The sequence below is a fragment of the Pogona vitticeps genome, chromosome 11 (genome assembly GCF_051106095.1).
Source record: "Pogona vitticeps strain Pit_001003342236 chromosome 11, PviZW2.1, whole genome shotgun sequence".
In the NCBI taxonomy this organism is placed as follows: Eukaryota; Metazoa; Chordata; class Lepidosauria; order Squamata; family Agamidae; genus Pogona; species Pogona vitticeps.
The window spans coordinates 1,077,032-1,098,638 of record NC_135793.1 but is presented as its reverse complement, the minus strand read 5'-3'; the positions used below and the strand labels follow the sequence as shown (position 1 = coordinate 1,098,638).

The 21,607-nt window shown below is 45.4% G+C and overlaps 1 protein-coding gene across 1 annotated transcript in view; it reads right to left on the bottom strand.

Annotated features, from left to right (window-relative positions):
- AR (androgen receptor) overlaps nucleotides 1–21,607 on the bottom strand; it is a 128,036-nt gene that overhangs the window by 12,393 nt on the left and 94,036 nt on the right. The window contains exon 4 of the mRNA XM_072981277.2: nucleotides 13,549–13,836. Within this exon, the coding sequence (XP_072837378.2) occupies nucleotides 13,549–13,836 (288 nt within the window). The remainder of the gene's footprint in view (nucleotides 1–13,548; nucleotides 13,837–21,607) is intronic.

Here is a 21,607-nt window from a genome sequence, read left to right as displayed (position 1 = left end):
TTTGCAATCTCATACCCTTGCTTAGCCTAGACGTTATTTTTCTCTGTCAGATCTTTGTCAAATGTATGACAATCAAACAAAGTTTTCAGAGCATTTTAAATGTATGGTACTACTTGGAGTTTGAGTCTATGGAGGTTCATCACAGCTGACATTTTTCTCCTATAGGGTTAATATCAGTATGAGGTCAGATAACCATGTCAATCATATCAAAGTTCATCTGGTATAAGTTGATCCATTGTTTAAATGCTCTGTCTCTCTTCAGTGGATGAGAATAAGCCATTGTTTCACTCATGCTTAAGTAAGTTATTCTCTAGACATCTACATCTTACTTTTTCCCATGTGGAAAATTATCCAGACAGCATCAGCTTTTGCCTAATTCTACCAGCTTGATTCATCTAATTGCTTCTGTGTCCCACATGCACAAGATGAAATTCAAAATTCTTGCAAACATGTAGCTTGGGGGAAGTTACAGGCACTCTTATCTTGGGGCCTCAGATGTCCTTGGACTAAAACCTCCAGAAGCCTTTCCTCCTGGCTGTGCTGGTAGTTGTATCCCAAGAACATCTGGGGACATAAGGTTGGGACCCACTGATTTATTACATGCTGTAGAACTAGTTTTTATTTTGAACACAAGATGGAAAAGCATTATATTAAGAGACAGAAATTTGACTATTACTGACAGTTGCAAATGTCAAATCTATGACTTCAAATCGCAATGAGTCGATTCTTGAGAGCACAACTAAATTAGAGTATGGTGGATGGGATCCCCTGTTGCTGATCCCATAAACATCCCGCTGCTGCGTGAGCCACTTTTACCACTGAGCTAAAGGAACAATAACTGTTCTGCTTTCAGAACACAAACCTGTTCAGCCGTTTGTTACTGCTTTCTAGGGAAAGAGAAACTGAGGTAGTACAATAAAACCCAGAAGACTCTGCCATTTAGGATGAGGCTTCGTGTTGCATGTTCAAACTGAGGAAGGGCAAGAACATTTTTTTTTTGGAAGAACAGGCAAGACATTTTTTGTAATTTACCCAATTTATCCCATGCGCTGAAGCATTCCTAACATTATATAATCTTTTCAAAGGAAAAAAACGCACAGTACCAGCAAGAGAGACATAGGAGCAATACAGCACAAGGAATTCCATTTGCACAGGTGTAGGGAAAATGGAGATTGACTACTTCTGTAAAAACTCTGGAGAACACTCTCTCTCTCTCTCTCTCTCTCTCTCTCTCTCACACACACACACACACACACACACACACACACACACACACACACTCACTCACTCACTCACTCACTCACTCACTCACTCATTCACACATGTACAGTGAAGGAACTCTCCAGCAATCTCAGGGCACCTAATATTTCTGGAGTGATGATATATTTTCTAGGAAACCAGAAGTCCAACTTTTTAGGAATTAGTTTTCTCTTCCGTGAAAGGACAGGTGGCTTACCTGTAAGCGAAGATCTTTCAGTGGTCACCTGTCTGAGCCACTGCACCTCTGTGCAGAGGAGAACCTAGACCAACATGAAGGATCTGGAGGGAGAATGTAGACCATTCTGGTGTTTTCCCCAAGCCTAGTTGAGAGGTCTGGGCTGGGCGGCATGATGACCTCCCATAGTTTTGGACTGCCAGCCCCATAAACATGACCAACCCAAGGATTAGGAGAGTTGTATTCCAAAATTAACTGGACCGCATGAAGTTGCAAAGCCTGGGTTGAGCGGATGGAGTGGCCAACTCTGACATCCTTGTATTCATTCGTGTAGTGCTAGCTGGACTTGCCAGTCCTGAAGAACCATGAGATAAGAAACTGGGGGTCAAGGAAGTGTTAGCACTTCATCAGAAGAATGAAGCTTGACGCTGTTTCAGTTGTGCACTCCTGTCTCAGCATCATGTCTGAGGAATCAAAAAGCAAGAAAAGCTGGTGTTTATCTCCTGATGACCAGCCATAAAAAAGAAGAAGCTACCTTGCGGATGACAGAAGCTCAGAAAGGCTCATGAGATTATGGCCAGAGGGCTTTAAACAGTCAAAGTAATGCTCTTCTTACAGCAGCCACTCTGCAGTCTCTAGTATGGCCCCCGAGAGAGCCTGTTTCCAGAGGTGGCACAAAAATGGTCAGAACAATTTCAGCAAGTTTATTCGGTAGACAACTTTAACAAGTGTCTTCTTTTCAATCAGAAGAGACAATGACCATGGTCACTCCCACCCTTCAAGAAGTGTGTTTGTGTTTCAAAAAACCATGGGCAAGAGACAAAGTCTTGATGGGGGAAAAAATAGAAGAAGGAGGAAAAGGATCTGTATCTTAAATTTCCTTTTGTACCATCTCACAGAGAGATTATGCGGACCAACCCACCAGTGAGAACTCAGGAATGCCTTTTGCCCCCAGTTAGCAAATGAGATTGCTCTCTCTCTCTCTCTCTCTCTCTCTCTCTTTATAACTTTGTCATCTTTGAAAGCATGCAAAGCCCTGTCTTCCCACAACCCAACAGCCATAAATATCTAGGTGCAAACGATCTGCATTATGATTCTTTGAAACCCTGATCTTGGTGGTGCCGAATGCCAAGGGTTTAAGCAACAGCTGGACGCCAACCAGGAACATTCCTTTCCAGAATCTCTCCTTCTTCAGCAAGGATGCCCACACCTGAGGCCATGTGGAACTGGGAAGAAGGGCAGCAGGGACTATGTTGGGTCAACTCGGTGTTTCATTTCAGGCTTTGAGGAAATTAACTCTTCTGATGACACGTCAGTATTTGGCCTCATAGCGGTATAGTATGCAATGTGCTTCATGTAGGCTCTTGCAATGTTCATCCCAAGGAGAGCCCTGGAAGGTCACACCCATCATGCACAAGAGAGGCTGTGTGAGATGGTCTACCCACAACCCCACCAAAAAGTGATGAGAGTGAGATTTGTACTAAGCCCTCTTCAGTGATTTCTTATCCATGTTCCGCCAACAGTGAGGAAAGCATTTGAGGAGCGAAGATGATCTCGGGGGGGGGGGGGAGAGATTTCATCTAGTGGGTGCCACAACTAAGAAGATTTCCTTCCTCCAAATAACAAGCTACAGCTGCCATATAAGAATCAGGACTTCCCTTCAGAATAGAAGGACGAGGCTTTAAATGAGAAGCACATCTCTTAGAGTGGTGGTTCCCAACCTTGGGTCCCCAGATGTCCTTGTGCTAAAACTCCACTAGCCTTGCTGGCCAGGATCTCTGGGAGTTGTAGTTCAAGAACACCACTCAAGGTTGGGAGCCACTGGCCTAGAGATTGCTCCTGTATGACCTAAGATTCTAGGCCAGAGGTTCTCCACCTTGGGTCCCCAGATGTTGTTGAACTAAAACTCCCAGAAGCCTTCACCACTAGCTGTGCTGACCAGGATTTCTGGAAGCTGTAGTCCAAGAACTAGGGACCCAAGGTTGGGAATGTGTGAAAACTTGAACACAATGCTTTCTGAGGCTATTCTCTAAAAACAATGTGAAAATGCCTATGTTTTGGGGAAAGCTGAAGTACCAGGAAAGGGTCTGCCTCCCTCCGTCTCTTGTCCGAAGGGAAGGTGGGCCATATTGAAGACTAGGAGAACAGAAGTGCACATGTTTATGGAACGGCCTCTTTCAAGCATCACAGGAAGAAGAGCAGTGCATGGATTATTTGTTTATTTATTTTAATGTGTTATGCTGCTTTGCTACACAGATGTCATCCATGTGGCTCACAATGACAGGAATACAGGGACAAACAAACCAGTGCAAGTTCATTTTTGGGAATGCAACCACAAACTACGAGCAGTCAGACACTGGCCCAAGAATAAGGATTTGGCATGCCTAAACATATGCATATGTCCTAGTATAAGACTTTGAGGACTGCCCAGGATACACTTATCAAAAGTCTAGACAGAAAACTAGCATTTTGGAAGCTCAATTTTGGATCTGGTTTCTCCTAAGCCCAAAGGATCAGAAGGATCGTTCTACAAAACAAGGACAAGCTCTAATACAACATTTACTCCCTAACCCACCATCCTGTGACACGTCCTGAATGCCTCAGTGGTTTCAAGTTCTGTTTGCACAAAATGGTGCGGCTGTGACTTTTCCTCCTCCCTTAGGTTGAGTAGGACAGCTGGGGAGGACCATTAGGAACCTCTGACCAAGCCCTCTGTGCCCAGAGAGTACAAGTAAAAAAAAATACAGGGTGTAACTATCTAGTGATCCTCAGATGCAACCAGGGAGCAGGATATAAGCATGTGCTGTTGCTGCATTCAAAAATAAAAATAAAAATAAAATCTAATGAGAAAATGTGTTCTGTCATGTTGCCCAATGACCAAGAAGCTTTATTGCATTTCCAAAGGATAATTCAATGAATCATAAAAGCCACTTTTGTGTGGTCTTGTTCTCAGAAAGCTGCACTGCTCCCACAACAGTCAATATTAAGAATTTTTGTCTTTTTGCCAGAATGGACCCAATTCCACTGCAAACACCCATTAAATCCCTGGAAGCCTCTTAAAAAGTGGTGCCAATGAGACCATGTTTTCCCAAGGCCCTGCGTATCCGGGGTGTTTTCATTGAGATCTCTCCTCCTTGTGGCACAATGCTATGCAGACTGGAGAAGAACTGAGCAGCGAAACCATTTTATAAAGTCATTTCCACATGTGTGTGTGTGTGTGTGTGTGTGGTACAAGGATATCTGCGATACAAGGAGATCTGCAAGCAGGATCTGAAGGCCTTAGGAATGGACTTTAACAGATGGGAAACCTTGACCTCCGAGCGTTCAGCCTGGAGGCAGGCGGTGCATCACGGCCTCTCCCAATTTGAAGAGACCCTTGTCCAGCAGGCCGAGGCCAAGAGGCAGTCCCCAAACCAGCAAAATCAGGGAGCTGGACAGGGGACAGACGGTATTTGTCTTCAGTGTGGAAGGTATGGTCGTTTTCGAATTGGCCTTCTCAGCCACATTAGATGCTGTTCCAAGACCTCCATACAGAGCATGCGACCAGTCTCTCAAGACTGAAGGATGCCTACTACATGTGTGTGTGTGTGTGTGTGTGTGTGTGTGTGTGTGTGTGTGTGTGTGTGTGTGTGTGTGTGTGTGTGTGTGTGTGTGTGTGTGTGTGTGTGTGTGTGTGTGTAACCTGAGCAAGGCTGGAATTGAGGTCAAACTGGTCTTGCACCATCAATGCAATTGTGTGTGTGTGTGTGTGTGTATTTTGAGGGGCATCTCTAGGGTTGCTCACAACAAGACCTCTACTGTAGCTATTGATTGAATGTGATTGGTGCAGCTTGCTGAGAACTCCACTGGGTTTGTTTGTTGATAAAGGATTTCCAAACGTTGCCATTTCCTCTTACAATCAAACAGAAGCATTTGGAGGGCCCCTCTCCCAAATAAAGTAAATTGAATAAAAGTAGGAAAAAGTGAAACTCACAAAATTCATTAGCTCTAAGTTAACAGTGGTCACGGAGTGTCCTTTATGCTCAGTGTCAAGATTGATTAATGGAATAAGCCCCCTTATAAGTTAGCTATATACTGTATAATATATGTAATATGTGTGCTTTGGGGATCCCTGCATTAGCAATATCTAAGCCTACACCCATCTACTTGTTTTTTTAAAAAGGATGGGAACATCCCCAAATCTTAAAATGGATAGTAGTATGGTAAAAGCCCGCCAGCCCACCACCAATCAAAAACATTTTAAGTGTAAACTGCTCCAGTCCCCCCAAAAATTCTGGTTAACTCTAAGCATCCTCCACCCATAGCCGTTCTATAGGACAGTAAAAACTGAGACAAGTCCTGAAGAACTTGCTCAGCAAAATCCTTAAAGTGAGTAGGACAGGACATGAATGGATCCGTAAGTGGAACACAAGTGGGTTAAAAAGAAGTGGGAAAGGGAGGAAAAGTTGGTTGGATCCAGAGTCAGTCACACCGTCCTTATGGGTCCCTGTCCAATGCCCCCAAAGTCCATTAAGGATAAGCAGGAAGCGGTCCTTCCAGAAGCTCCTTGTTTTCCTCCAGGCTTTCTGGAGGAACAAGAGACAGATCACGGCCTCCTTCCTTTCAGACTCCCTCCAGACCCATCTGGTTTCTTGATGGGTAAGCTGCCCTGTGGCTCTCATTAACTCCACACGGCCAAAAGCTTCTCCTTCCTTCCTGGAGGGCTTCCTGGTCAGAGCTCTCAAAGAAAGGAGTGGGTTTTTGGAGAGACCGTGTCTGGCTTTCCCTCCACCTCAGGGGTTCTTCTCCACCAACCTCTCCTCAGGCCTTCATCTCACAGGGTGCCCCAATGGCAGCCTATGGCTGCAACAGGCAATGATTCCCGCCTGATACTTCATTACACATGGTTAGCGTAGGGGAGGAGAAGGAAGGAAGGAAGGAAGGAAGGAAGGAAGGAAGGAAGGAAGGAAGGAAGGAAGGAAGGAAGGAAGGAAGGAAGGAAGGAAGGAAGGAAGGAAGGAAGGAAGGAAGGAAGGAAGGAAGGAAGGAAGGAAGGAAGGAAGGAAGGAAGGAAGGAAGGAAGGAAGGAAGGAAGGAAGGAAGGAAGGAAGGAAGGAAGGAAGGAAGGAAGGAAGGAAGGAAGGAAGGAAGGAAGGAAGGGCAATATCAATGCAATGCAAAGTGGACCCCAGACAAGACAGATTTTGCATATAACATTGATGAGGTCTAAGCTGGGGATGGCAGTGGAAGACCGGCGGGCCTGGTGTGCTCTGGTCCGTGGGGTCATGAAGAGTCAGACACGACTAAATGACTAAACAACAACAAAGCTGGTGATGACTCACGAGGGAAAGGCAGCTTTCAGTCACGATCAATGGTGGAATGAGATTGCTTATTCAGTGGGAAGGAGGGGTGGAAACAGCAAATCACACATCTGGAAGCTGCATGGAAGGGACCGAAAATAAATCACCCAAGACAGTAACATCAGAACATGCATCTGGGGTGTGTGTGTGTGTGTGTGTGTGTTGTGTGTGTGTGTGTGTGTGTGTGTGTGTAATATCAGCATTCAGACTATGGTTCTTGGGAAGGAGTTGGAAATGGCACTCTCAAACCCTTGTAGTTACTATTTAGCGCCAGTGTTAGGAATTACTATTTAGTGTAGTTCCTTTTTAGCTCCGATTTCTGTCCAGTGGGAAAGAGTAGCTGAATAGGAGGAGGATTTCAGTCAGGACTGCTAAGTGGGGCAAGAGGATCCACCTCTGAAGGCTCCCTGGCCCGGATGCTGGTGGCCTCGCCTTCCAGTTGTGAAAAGATCAGCCTGTTTCCAGAGAAAGGTGCAGTAAAGAGGACGGTGCCTTGATCGCCTGCAGACTGCCATTGTCCACGCCAGTTCAGGAGGAATAAAACCTACCACCTTTCAAGGTGCTCTTGTGGTTTTTGCTGTGGCCAACTCACGTGGCTGTAAGGGGCAGTTTAGGTAGAAACAAAGCATGGCTGAAGTTTGCAAAAGGATGCATGTTCTGGAGAAAGTGGACAGAGGATGGTCTGCTCCTTTCTTCCATTTGACGTCACCCAACAGTAAGAGTTTGACAGAAGATGCAGGACAGGCTGAAGATAGAGCTCAATGCCATGAGGAACTCGTGCATGGCATGCACACCATACGACATGGTGGCAGTCTCCAGCCATAGGTGGCTTTAATAGGCAGGGATGGGGGAGGGCAGACACATTTATGGAGCAGGAGAAGGTGAGGGGGGAAGAAAGAGCTCTGTTGAGAGCAACCACTCACGACAGTAAAAGGGGAGCATTTAGGAGCGGCATTCTTCAGAATACCAGGGAATCACTGAGTGTGCCAGAGACATCTTGCTGTCTCCTGTTGGAAATGGAGTGTTGGTCTAGATGGGCCCCAGTTGGACCCAAAGGTCTCTTCATGGGTTCTGGATGCCTTGGCCAAGTCTCCAGAAGAAGAGGATGGGGACCCGCCGAGGAGTGCCGATGGTGTTCTGGCCAGTCATGATGGGGGCGCAACAGGCGGTGGCTTCTCAGGACAGTGGAGGCCAAGTTGCTAGGGCTTTGATTGGGCAAAACCTGTAACTCAAAAAACAAGATAATATACATGGAGAGCAGCAGTGCACAGAACAGGACCTTGTGCAGGTCTAAAGCAGCAGCTTCTGTCTCCTTTGGTCTGTTGAAGAAGTAGCCAGCCCTTCTGGAGAGGGTAGGTCTTTCTGCTCTTCCTTCACCCGTGTGAGGAGAAGAACAAGAGCAGAGACTCCTTGCGATGTCCAAACTTGGGAAATGGGTTGTGTCCTTAGCAGAGTTAACAAACAAGGACATCAAACCATGGCTTGATCTTGGCTTCTTTCAGCTATTTATTAAAACAGATCATGCTCCACGAGTTTGCATGTCAGAGGGGATTGTGGCTGGTTCCAAAGTGGAGCTTCACAGCCTACGTGAGTGAAGGAGAGGGGAGCAAAAGGTGGGAATACAAACTCCAGGGATATATTGGTTCGTTCTTGTAACGTTAAACTATGGTTTCACATGCCATGCTTAGGTTTTAGCTGCACCGAAGGTGCTTGTAGGAGTTATTTCTCCTTCATCACAAAGCAGGCTTAACAGACTGAAATCAAGGTGATTTTAACCACTAATTCACACCGTGGTTAGAGTACAGAAAAAGACCATACGGAATAAAATGATGGAAATAAAACTTCTCGATTGGAAACTGTGTTGGTTCCTGAGCAAGCATGCATTTTTAATGGTTGCTCTTACAGAACCATAAGGCATAATGTAAATCTTGCAGACATACAGGTGATATGCCTTTTGAGCGACAGAATTATGCCTGTTCACAAAAACGGCATGGACACAAACAAGGATTCTCAGCAAGATGGTCAAGTAAACCACAGGTTACTTGAAAGCTCTGACTTGTTTGGAAGTAAGCAGCACAGAAAAACATAGAAGTTACTTCCAAGTTAACCAGAACTTGGAAGTATTTTGGTTACGAATAGTGTGTTAATTTCATTAATTCATTCTTTTCCCCCTAACAACTCCGGTACAATGAAGTTGCAACACAACCATAACAAAGCAAGGGCACTTCCACTGCTTTTGTGGTGTAACTTCTAACATTTTAGTTACTTCCTAACAAAATGCATTCATGACTATCATGGGGATGCACTTATGATCTTAGTCATTTGATTTTTTTCTCTTCTTGTATGCCATCTTGGAGCCTGCAGGAACAGGGCAACCTGCCTCTTTACAGGTGTGTTTGTGTTGTTTTGCGACACAACTGTTGCACAAGTGACCTTAGCCTGTTCTATTCATTTTCCTGTTGTGTATGAGCAGCTGGGACACGTCATGCATCTTGTAAATTGTGCTTCTGCTGGATGAATGTAATCAGTGTTGTCGCTGACAACGTGACAGGCAAAAGACTATATTTTTGATGTGCTCAGGCTTGAAGGATCCGATCCTTTTAAAAACCTTGGAATAGGTACTCCAGCCCTTTCTCACATTGGGACAGATAAGCACCAATGAACCTTTGTTGGATTCTGTAGGATGCTGTTTCTTCCTTGTTTCTTCCTGGTATGGCACACATGGAAAGAGGGCAGTTTGAGGCTGCTTTGTAGATGTGGGTCCTTTAGACCTACTTTCAAAATTAAATGCACAGGATAGTAGAGGGGAATTTCTCTCCGCTTTTGCAATTAGATGCATTTTATTTAGCAAGGAGCTCTCTGAGCATCTGAACTGATTCTTTTGAGGCAGAGCCTGGCTATATTTTAATAGCAGAAATTAAGGATGGCCTCTCAAGTGCTTCACCTTCACTGGGGGGTGAGGTGACAGGAGGTAGCTCTAAGCATACTGTTATGCCATCGTCTTAGCCATATGAATTTTTTTAAAAATCTGTCATCCGTGTGCCTGAACTTCTGGATCACTCAGGGGCGTAGGCATCTGGCTGGATTCCGTGATCCAGAGGGCCCCTTCCAGCTCTGCAGTTCAAAAGGTAATGGCAGCGGTGGTTATTTTTAATTTCTTGTAGATAATTTGGGTGGTTTGTATCTACAAGTCATCAGCTTTAAAAATAATAAGTAGCTGGAAGTAATGATGTTAGTTCCTTTTGAGAAATGGCAAAGAGTTGTCTTTTTAAAAAAATGTTCAAAAGGGAAAATTGTGTAAATCTGCTGCAGATGAAGCAAAGAACCGCCCAAGGCACCTTTAAGAGTAAGAGTTTAATTGTTGCAGGAAGATTCTGATATATCCACAGTGCACGGGGATGGAACGGCGACCATGAGGTCAGAACAACATGGAGACCCAGCTGTTTCATTGGGTCTTGCACTTGTGCCCATCACTGATTACTTTTAGAAAGTAACTTCCCAGGCTCTGGAATAAATCAGGCATGAGGCTGGGCCATAACAGGGACCATCATGTTAGATGTTTCCGGTTGCGAAAGGTGTAGCTCCTGCTTATCCATCAGATGGAAAGTTCTCTAGGAACGAGTTGCAAGCATTCACTGTGTTAGAATTGAACAAACACAGCATTCGAGGAACTGGGCATCAAACAGATGGGCAGAAACATCCATGGGATAATCAAGCGGGCAGTTCTGGAAAGGTATAGGATGACGTCACGGTCTAGGTTCTATTGCCCATAAGGATTTTTTTTTGGGGGGGGGGGTCAACCATAATATTAAAGTCAAAAGTTCAACCCCCCCTGTCTCCATGGTCCTGGCTGTTACACAAAAAAGCCTCATTTAATTGTTTGATTATCATGATATAATTTCTCGAGATTCCCAATTACAGAGAACAATCAGAAGCTCGGAAACTGCACTTTGTTTGATGTCGCCTTCCAGAATATGCCAGCCAACAAGGGAACATTATTTATTGGCCAAGGTTGCTGGAGGGCTCTAGGAGAGGCACAAGGGCTGACCTCCACAGACATTTAACACACATTATTTGTGAGATGTTGACTACAAAAAAATCCTATCCAGCCAGTGGTTCCCAAACTGTTTTGACTCGCTGAGCTCTTGACTTACTGGCCGCTACCGATGGCTCCCTGATATGATATTTTGGGGAGGGAGGGAGGGAAGGAAGGGGGAAAGAGGGAAGGATGAGAGGATTCTAGGGTGCCCCTGGCTGGATTTGGCAGTGCCCCATGGGAGCCCCATAGTGCACAATCTGGGAATCACTGTTTGAAGCTACAAACTACTGTACTTGTTAAAAATTAACTAGCCCCTCCACCCGATCTAGTGCAGTTCAGATATTTCAATCAGTTATGTACTAGCTTTTCCAAGAAGTATTACATACCCTGATTTGTGGAGTATACTTCAGATGGCTCAACCCTCTGGAATGCAATTAAATTAGGGGGTCAAAGTTCTGATGCGATCTACCGCTATAATAGCCTGAATACCAGAAGTGGCGTAAGGCTCAGGATGATGTTTCCACTAACCCAACACACGCTCTTCCACTTTTCCTCTACAAGGAGCAAAGTCCCTCGACCCCCTTCTTGGAATAGCACAAGTGACTGACCTAAGCGAGACCTTGCCTAACTGTAACCACCCAGATATTCCTCGCTTTTAAAATAACCTTAAAGTTCTGGAAGATTACATGCAATCCTAAACGAAAGTCTCCTCAATTTTACATTGATGGTGAATAGAATGCAGTTTTAATCTCCCGTCCTATTAGTTCTTGATATGTTTGATGTCCCCTTAAAGCCCTCAACAAAAATCAAGAACATTCTTGTGTAAGTAGAAGGAACCCCAGAAAGAGGAAGGATTGTTATCCTGGGATGTTTCTCCCCGTGTGCCTGCTTATGCTGTTGAAAAGAACTTTGCAAAGAAACCTGAACCAAGATTTACCAGAGGCAGTTTTGAAAGTTCACGTCTCAGAGACAACCACGTCCCCCTCCAACCAACCAATTTTCCCTCCCCACCTTCCAAAAGAACAAGTATCCACTTTCATGTGAACTTGGGAGCTGTCTAGTCCTAGCTGAGCAACTCAGAGATTATTGCTTGACTAAATGAGCTAGGAAATGTTTGCTGGTAAGAATACAGAGATGGACAAGACAAGCGGAACAGCAAAAATTATTTAAAATCTGGGCATATGGGATCACATTGGTTTGGAAGAGAAGGAAGAGCTTGAAAAGAGAAAGGCTGCTGTCTATGTGACAGCAGTGACTTTGGAGAGGAAGAAGACCATAACGGAGGCCAAGGAGGTGCACCAAACATTTCCTCGGCCAAACATACTGGCTAGCCCCCTTCTCCCCAACTTTTCTCAAAGACAAACAAGCCCAAACCATGGATTTGCCGGATCGAACTGATAATCAAAGTTCCCAATACTACACTCACAAGCAGAGGTCCGTGACACTCAGCGTGTGTCTGTATGTCACTCCCACAGCCTTCCTCTCTCAAAACCATTCTCCAAAGTTCCTCTGTGGACACCTAACAGCTGCTCATCAGCCGGGCCACCAATACAGTCCTCCTAAGCTAACCCCACCAACGGTGGGATTCTAGCCATTTTCTTAGCTTTGTTAGACCAAAAAAAAACAACAACCCTGAATCCTGCCAGTGCCAAATTGTGTCCCAGGACACCATGGAATATCTTATCACATGTATCTCACTTTGGAGATCCAATGGGAGATAACAGAATGCTTGACTGGTTGGAGTACCCAGGAGTCTTGCCCCCAGTTCCCTGTTGAACAGACATTTAGTGGCAAATTCAAGGCCATCTCTGTGTAATGTGTAAAGGGCTTCTGCACTAATGAGGTGGTATATAAATTTGAATGAATGAATGAACGAGGAGAAAATAATAGACATCACCAGGAGATGAGTAGACTGTAAACTGGGGTTGGATGGGTGGGGGGATCCCTACCTTTTGGGGTTTTGACTCTATTGCTACAAAATTCTCAGTTCCCTTAAGGGGAAAAATAAAACATTTGGAGTTGGCTTGAGTTGAGTTGGAGTCCCCACTCAAGGCTCTTTGAGGTGAGTATTCATGAGAGGTCTAGTCTGTTTTTAATAGTGAAAGTCTTGTTCTGGAAGGTCCTTTTTTTTAAAAAAAAATGCCGTATTCTTTCATCCACATTATTCTAAAGAACAATTCCCTCATTCACCGTTACATTGACGCATTATCTAGAGATTGTGAGAAAAGTAGCATTCAGCTACTTTTCTGACAATCTCTTAAACGCAACCAGTGAATGAAAATGTCACTAAAGGAAGATAAATAAGGAAAGAGGAACACAGTACATGCCTTTTACTAATTCTGCACATTAAGTCATAATTTATTTGTTTTTCTTTTGGAGTTGCTCTGTTTTGTAGAACCCAAGCCAGCCTTGTGCACAGGAAAGCCTTCACCAGAGGGAATTTGCAACAAAGAAGCCTGGAAAAAAAACCTTTGTACTTCTCTGGTCTACAGAGAAGTAAGGTCAGTGAGCAGAAGCAACATTTAAGCTGAAGGAGCTGAGGCTTGAGTGCACGGAGCGAAGACATGGACAATCTCTGGACATCTCAGCATGCTTGTAGGAAGCCAAGCTGATTTTCCAGACACAACTTTAGCAGAAGCATCTTTCCAATGTAATACAACGGGAGACAAATTTGGTGTCTTCAGAAGACGTTGGGTGGGAGACGGGGAGCAAGGACACAAGGCCGGTTTCCTTACCTGGTAAGGCTTTGGCCCACTTCACGACGTGGACCAGCTGCCTCTCCCCAAGCTCATTCAAGCTGGTCAGAAGGGCGGCGAAGGAGTCCGGCTGGTTGTTGTCATGGCCGGCACAAACCACACCCGGCTCGATCGCTTCGAGGACATTGAGGAAGATGGGCTGGCATTCCAGGCTGTCAATGCGGGTCATGGACATCTTCGGCATCTGCTCCTCTGTGGGACTTGAGGGTCCGGCACTCTCGCCCTCCTCCTGCATCTTCAGATTACCCAGTTTCTTCAATTTGCGGGCTGAAAAAAAGAGGAAGATTGCTCAAGAAAACTAGGGAAGGATTCAGAGATATGGAGCAACTGGAAGACAGAGCCCTGCTCAGTTTCATGCAGGCCATCTACCATCTCGGGAGTTACAGATCACGGGGACCTCACCTTGGGCAAGGGCTCATGATGGCACACACAGCTAAATGGGCAATAACGGGATGGCTGATCTCTGCACCGTGTGGTCAGCGACAGGGCCAGCGATGACACAGGCAAGACTTTCCTCATGGCTTTTATTAAGTCCATCAATATGTGTGTCTAGCATGTGTATATATTTTATCTCAGTTGTTTCTCTCTGGATTCTTAGCCTGTAGTCAATAGACTTAATCTAAGACATGGCTTTTTGGGGCACTACCAGATATGAACAATACAAATATTCATCTTCCAGATATTCTCCCCTCCCGCCCCTTAACAGATCTATTTTAGAATTTTTAAAGATAAAGCAGATTCTTCGCTCTGCTCTTGTGGTCATCCATTGTCTGGGGTAATCCACACGCAACTGCAATTGATTACAAAGAAAAGCTTGGGGTGGGTGGGTGACTTCATAGCCTTCCTAATTATCATTCCTGTTATTCTACCATTGTTATTTCCCTATCGTTAATTTATGACGGTGGTTTTCACATATATATATATATATATATATATAGTCAGTGAGTATTAAACTTTGCGGTGATAGTGTTTTTGATATGCAGGTCTTTCATAGAAGCTTGTGCTGTAAAGAACGTGAGAACCACTGTCATAAATTAACGATAGAGAAATAACAATGAATGATATATATATAAGTTCCTCTTCAAGGGCCCACCATGTTTTAATCATTTTTTACTTTGTTTACACCTCCTATAATGGACTAGCACAGACTAGCAAGAAGACGACCCCCTTCGGCTACTAACGCCTTGCCACTTTTGCCCGGCGTCTGAGAAATAGAAGCAGGATGGAAGTCATACAGGGTGGCATTGCTTGACTCCACAGGAGATTTCAATGGAACGTGCTCCCAGTGGAGCACAATCGTCACACCCAGACCATGCATTGTATTAAACAGACCACAAGTCTGTAACGATGGCTCTCTAAATTCTCTGACATGGATGGCATTGATCCTCGCTGCGGTGGCAACTGGCATGTTCATCCCCATAAAGGCTGCAGCGTCAGAGGTTGGTTCTTTGGGCATGAAAAGCCTTCTGGCGCCTCTTCCCTTGCCTGCAGCATCATCACCACTCCAACTTGGTTGGTTTGTTTGTTTCATTTTACACCACCCATCTGGCCAAAGGACACTCTGGGCGGTTTACAACAAGAAACACACAAGAAACATGCCTAAAATACAGACTACCACCAGCCTAAAAATAATAACAGTAAAATAAATTACCCCAAAGTGCAGGACATATAAACAACCCAATTAAAATGCATCAGAATACCATTAAACAGGAATAGACAATTAAGGCAGCGGCATTAGATTATGTTTATGCCCCCATCCCAATGACCAGCTTGGAAGGATTTAATTAATAAATAAATACAAGAATTATGAAATGCGAGGAGGGGGTAAAGAAGAAGTTCTCTCGACTTTTGCAAGGGGAAAATAAAATAAAAAAATCAGTAGTCCTCTGTGGGCTTCTGGCTCCCTACGTTAAGCAATACCTTTCGGCAACTTCCTTTGGCCCTAATGAGGAAAATAAGTCCCCAATGGTAAAAATGTCAAAATCAAAAGAGCAGCTCCATAAATCAGCGCGCCAGCCAGCCTTTAAATAATATGCTTCAGACGATCTACCATCTGAGCAATTAAGGGAGGCTGCTCAATGAAAATGGGAACATGGTAATAAAAATAAAGAGCGGATGAGCTTGGAAAAACAAGAGCCGAGTGCAGTGTGACATGCCCTGGCATTAGCCGTGCAGGTCAGAACCCAAGTGAAAGAGAGGGAGGGAGGGTTCTAGGGAGGCGAAAGGGCAACGGAAGGCTGGCAGAGTGAGCCATTGACATCTACTCATCCCTGGCTCCTGGAAAAAAATTGGGGAAACTCTCTGGTCAAGGGCTTCCCAGGGCGAGAAGTCGATTGCGTTCCTTACCCTCTCAAGGGTTCCCCTTCGAGCTTTGCTGTCAGCCAAAGAGTGGCTGGTTTGGCGAAATGTAGAGGGGAAGCCAGGCTAATTACAAAACTGCAATTCATGACCTGATGCACATTAAACAACCCCCTCGCTCTCTTTAGAATAACACGCATTCTAACCAAAATCCCCTGGAAATGCCCCCCCCAAAAAAGTGTGCTCGTCATGTAGGAGGATCGTTGCAAATTGATTTCAAGTGTGTTAAAAACAACACAAATCTAAGGTTAAGAGGAGGTGTAACCCTGCCCGTAGACCGAAGGGCAGGCACAGGAGGATGGACCAAAGGCATCACGCCACCAAGCAGCTGCAGAGGATGTTGCATCCTGAAAAGCTACTCTTGGGTGGAAAGGCCAGCCTTTCAGGAATTCTAAGGAACGTGCAAAACCAGGAAATTTATGTTAGTGGAGACACAAAGGCTGAAGCATACACAGAACCCAAGAAGCTTGATTCTATCCATGCATTTTTGAAAAAAACAAATGATTACTTCTGTTTTTGCAAGATTAGTGCAGAGTATTATATCTTTGCCAAAAGAGATTAAAGAATGAAAAATGCACCCGTTTCCTTTTTCTTTGGCACTGTAATCAGTTAAACCTAGGCAGGAATAAAGAAAGGGCCAGCTTTTAAGAACTCTTTGGGTTTACCCCTCTTCTCACTCTTGACAAACAGCCTTTCCTGGGGGGGGGGGAAGGATACCCACCAGAGCTGGCAATGATGTCAGGCGAGGAGGATGCTAATTGGCAACCTTGGCCTGAAGCCAAACATGTGGCAACAACTACATTCAGATCTGGCATTTATCACCCTTTTAAAAAGTCACATGGTTTTAGCCCCAAAAGTTCCTTGAAGCTGGAAGAGGGAGCAAGAAATCACACTGGAGCTTATTGGCAGGTCCTTAAAATAAACACACTGCACAAAAGAAAATGTGGCATTAAGTGTGTTGAGCTGAAGGCCTTGCATTGATTAGGAGGGGTAAGAAGCTGCACACAACATATACTGCCTATAGATACTTAGGACCAGGTAGGTTCAGCCCCAGGACACTTCCAGTTCAAAGGATCTCTGCTGACCCTCTTCTGCCCTACTAGAGCATGAGAAGCCGCTTATGGCAGAGAGAGGATACCCAGGTTGACCAGGTAGGCTAATTTCTACCCCCTCAACACCGTGCTCACATTTTATAATAAGCCCTTTGCAAATAAGTACAGTGGACCCTTGACTTACAGATGGCTTGACTTACAGACTTTTTGAGTTACAGTACAGACTTCTCTGGCCGCAAAATTTAGGTTTGACTTGCAGACTGAGATTTGACTTACAGACCAGAAAAAAACCAAAATGGAACAAAAACGGCCTGTTACGGGATTAATCGGTTTTCAATGCACCGTAGGTCAATGGAGACTTGACCTACAGACTTTTTGACTTGAGAACCGCCTTCCAATACGGATTAAGTTCTCAAGTCAAGACCCCACTGTATCTCAATAATTCCTGCAAGGAGTCTGGCTAAAGCGTCTCATGCTGATATTAGTCTTGCGTCGTCTTCTTTTTTAAAGGCAGGGGAGAACATTTAAAATGGCATGTGTGTACACCCTCCCGCCACCCAATGCGGATGCTTCTTCTGTTGCTACAACTCCCCTCAACCCTTGAGGGTCTCAAAATGGGGACCTAACCTTGGGTTGGTTTTCCTGGTGTACGGGCTTCCTCTAGTGAACTCCATTCCATCCACAGCAGCTGTAACCCCAGACAATCTTAACACCATCAGCCACATATTGAAATTGAAATTTGCCTTCCTTGTATATCCAGGACGTGTCCCTCACAATGGCTGGCTGCGCATGAGGTCTAGCTTTTACGATGCAACGCATTCGTGTTTCCATCTAGAGAACTTTGAATCTGGAGTTCCTTTTCAGGCGGAGAAGGAACTCCAGAAACAACTCCCCCCCCCCCCCCAAAGCCTGTGACATGGCCCAGAACAGGAGAAAACTCACGACCGGCTTTTCAAAACATGGAAGGCAAATATAGAGAGAATCTTTGGAGACAGCAAGCATTGCTTTAAAGAGAGAAGAAACGAAAAGGAAAGGAAAACGGAGCGCACGGGCCAACCATGAGCTCGTAAGAATTGCTCCATCGGTTTCCCAACTTCGTTTTGTAATGCTAAAGACTCGAGGGGTCATATTAACGGCCAAGGCATTCCAGAGGCTGCACAAACATAGTGCAATGGCTACGCCTGCTCTTCTCCCTGGACTCCCATCATCCATACGGCCCCTTCCAGCCCTGCAGTTCTAAAATGATGATGATGATGATGATGATGTGGGTGAGGTGAATATTCTCTTAACTCCACATGTCCCTGGAAGAACCAACCCTGATTTATTCACTGAGACGCCCTACACACGGAGGCCCATCCCTCACAGCGCCCAAGGCAAGGGAGACCCTGGTCCCTGTAGGGCCTTGGGCCATTTTGGGGGGGGGGGTTAGGACAGGTCAGGAATTCAATGCCTTTGAAAAAGGGTCTGGTCTGGCCTGGCCTGGCCGGCCCAAAAGAGGGAACATTCTGTAAGATGAGACCGAGGCCTATTAATCGGGCGGGCACAGCAGCTATAAAGCTGGCATGTTGGCTGGAGACTGGCTCTTCTGCCGGAGGGGGAGGCAGCCATGATTTATGTCCAAGGCTTTTGAAATAAATAAAAAAAAAACACATACAAAATGTGCCCGGAGGATGGATGCAGAGATTCCTTAACCACCACCCTTGTGTTTTTGTTTTTGTTTTTTGAAAGGACACCTCTTGTCAACGGATCCTGTGGCAGTTCAGGGCAAACAGATGATACTACAAGCTGCGGTCATAAATACAACTAGTTCTACCTGCCCTTTTGAAAACGAGGCCATATCCAACCAGGACCCTGAACCCTTGAGGTCACTGAGAAGCCAGGGATTCACCCAAGATGGTGCCACATCTAGGACTGGTGCCAGCCCGGTTCTAACGAGGTGTCACCTGTTAAAGCCGTCCTTGGCTGCCCATGTTTGCACAGGATCTGACCTCCAGGCCCTGTACCACCTAGTCTGCCTTCCTCGGGTTCAAGAGAGGTGCGTCCTTCTTAAAAAAGGCCACTCCTCACAACACACACGGCTACAAATAAGACCTTTATAAAGCAGAACAGAGTGCAGCTATTCCTCTAATGAGCAAACAGACAATCTGTTCATTAGAGGAATAGATTACATAAGGCTTTTCTATTTATTAGACAGAAGACTGCATGTGGTTTTTCAGCAACCACATCACATCACTCGCTTGGGTTCAGCTTGTGATCTATGAATTGGTCAAGGCTTTTGATGTATGAACTGGTCCGAGTGTTTAAAGCCCCGAGTGGCTTGGGATCAAGGCTTCAAAAGGACTTGCCTCTTCTCATATGGAACAGCCTAATGTGGTCAATGAAGTCTTAGCAGAGAGGAACTTTTCGTGCTCTACAGCTGCCAGTACGGATGGTGGAAACATGGAGGGGGGGGAGGGGAGGCTTCCTCTGTTTCGATATCTCTATTATACAACTCTTGGCCTCAGGAGATCTGCTCCTCTATTATGCTACACTCTGTTGCTTTCTAAAATCTTCTCCTTGTTTTAATGCAACTTCTGTGTTCTCTCCAGGAATATGTACTATCCTTTTCTCCATCTCCCTCTTATCTCCAACCAACCCAACCCAACCCAACCAAGCTGGCCTCCTACACCCTGGGATATGATCCCTCTTTGTTTTCCATTTCATATCTTAACAAATAAATTATAATATATCAGCATATTAAATGCTGAACACTTCATTCTGGAATGGGAAGGCAGGTTGTAACTCTTACTATAAATACAATCTGCCTGTTATTCCCAGAACCTGTTTGTAGAGTACGATCTGAGTCCCTGAAGCCGTTACGCCGAGTCTTTCCCCACTCTGAAGCCAAATACTTGCTTGCCGGAAGATGTATGGATGGGAGGGAGGGAAGCTGAATTTGGGTTTCCATGTTTCACAGCAGCTCTCTGCTTCTGAGTATCCTTGCGGTGGTATGGCGAGCATCTGTCTAGAAAGGCAGGAAGACAGCCGGATAGCTCAGTGATTTAGATCTACAGAGGTGGAACCGGAGTTGGGGGTTCAATTCCTCCACTGTGCCTCCTGGACAAGGGCTGGACTCCTCTATGAACCATAGGGTTCAGCTCTGCAGTTCTTAAATTACTACTATTATTCTAAGCGGTTTTGGGACAATGGTTGGGCAGACCTCAAGCAAGAGAACTAGGCTGGTGGAGAGATCAGAGTCTCGGATGGAGACGTGAGAGATGGCGGGTCTGAATGATCTTGAACCAGCCGCCCTTTCTCCCGCTGCCTCTCAGCCCCCAACGCCCCTCACAGGGGTTTTGGGAAGACAGAGCGAGGAAGAGAGCCATGGGTGGCACCTTGAGCTCACTGGAAGACAGGAAGGAATCAACAAAGGTGGGGTGGCCAGTATTAGCCTGTCCCCATTTTCCTTGGTCCATGTGCTGGGAGAGACGTGGTTCCAAAACAGGTTGGGAAATGCTTTAATAAAAACCTATTCCTCCCCCAATAGGTTTTAGCCTCCCCTTCCACTTCCATGCTGGATTTCATCAAACACTTCCACTGCATATTTGGTTCTCGTTCTCATTTTTGCTTGCAGGCATGTAGCATGCCATAGATCAGACTGCTTTACTCCAACCCACTGCCCCGAGCAAATTGTTTAATGGAAATTTTCTGGGCCACAGTGAACTAAATCAATAATAATGTGTTTAATTGGGAGGGAGGGGAAAGGAAAGGGGAGAAAAGATGCCATTGAGTATCCTGGCACATCATCCTCAAGGAAACATATATGTTCCGCTTCCTTTCTAGCTGGCGTAAAGCAGGCAAACATCTTGCGCTTGGCCCCTCCAATCCAGCATCCGGCCGCAGAAAGGCTGTTAATAAATAGTTAACAGCAAACATTCAATTGCTAAAACATCCCCGGGGGTGGTGCGGGAAGCCGAATTTAAGAAGAACTTAGGAAGGGCTCGGAAATAGGATTCAAAAGAGTAGGTTTGGAGTAGGATTCAAAAGACATGGGTTCAAATCCCCATTTGTCTATGAATGCACAGGTGTGTCCTTTGGCAACGGTAAGCCCTTCTTCATGCATCGCACATACACAAAAACCTGATGTGCCACCACATGTTTGAAAGGACTTGAAGGCACACAACAAGAGCAATCATAGCGCTGCGCACTGAATCCATCTCTCTCTGTCTCTCTTTCTGAGACGCCATTTGGGACCGATCAACAAGAGCTGACAAATCTTTCATCCCAAAAAGTCAACATCATGCCTTGAGAAAATGGCTGCTTTCAGGAAGAGGCAAAGGGTCTCTGGCTTCCTAATCTCCTCTCAAACACATCCTTTGTTAGCGGTACCTAAATTCTACAAGCTGAATCAGGGCCCTCATCGCTGAAGGTCACACGAATAGGAGCTGGGCTCGGGCATGTATCAGCAAACACACCTCATGGTGGGAGAGAAAATCACGCCAACCAACCATAAATCAGTGAGGTGTTGCAAAGGGAAACCTAACAATGAACCCCAGCCAACAAGAACAGATGGTGGCTGTCCCCCCCACCCACCCACCCGCTTTGGCCCTTCTGAGAGAGGAGGAGAGAGCGGTGAGGAGAGCGGACAG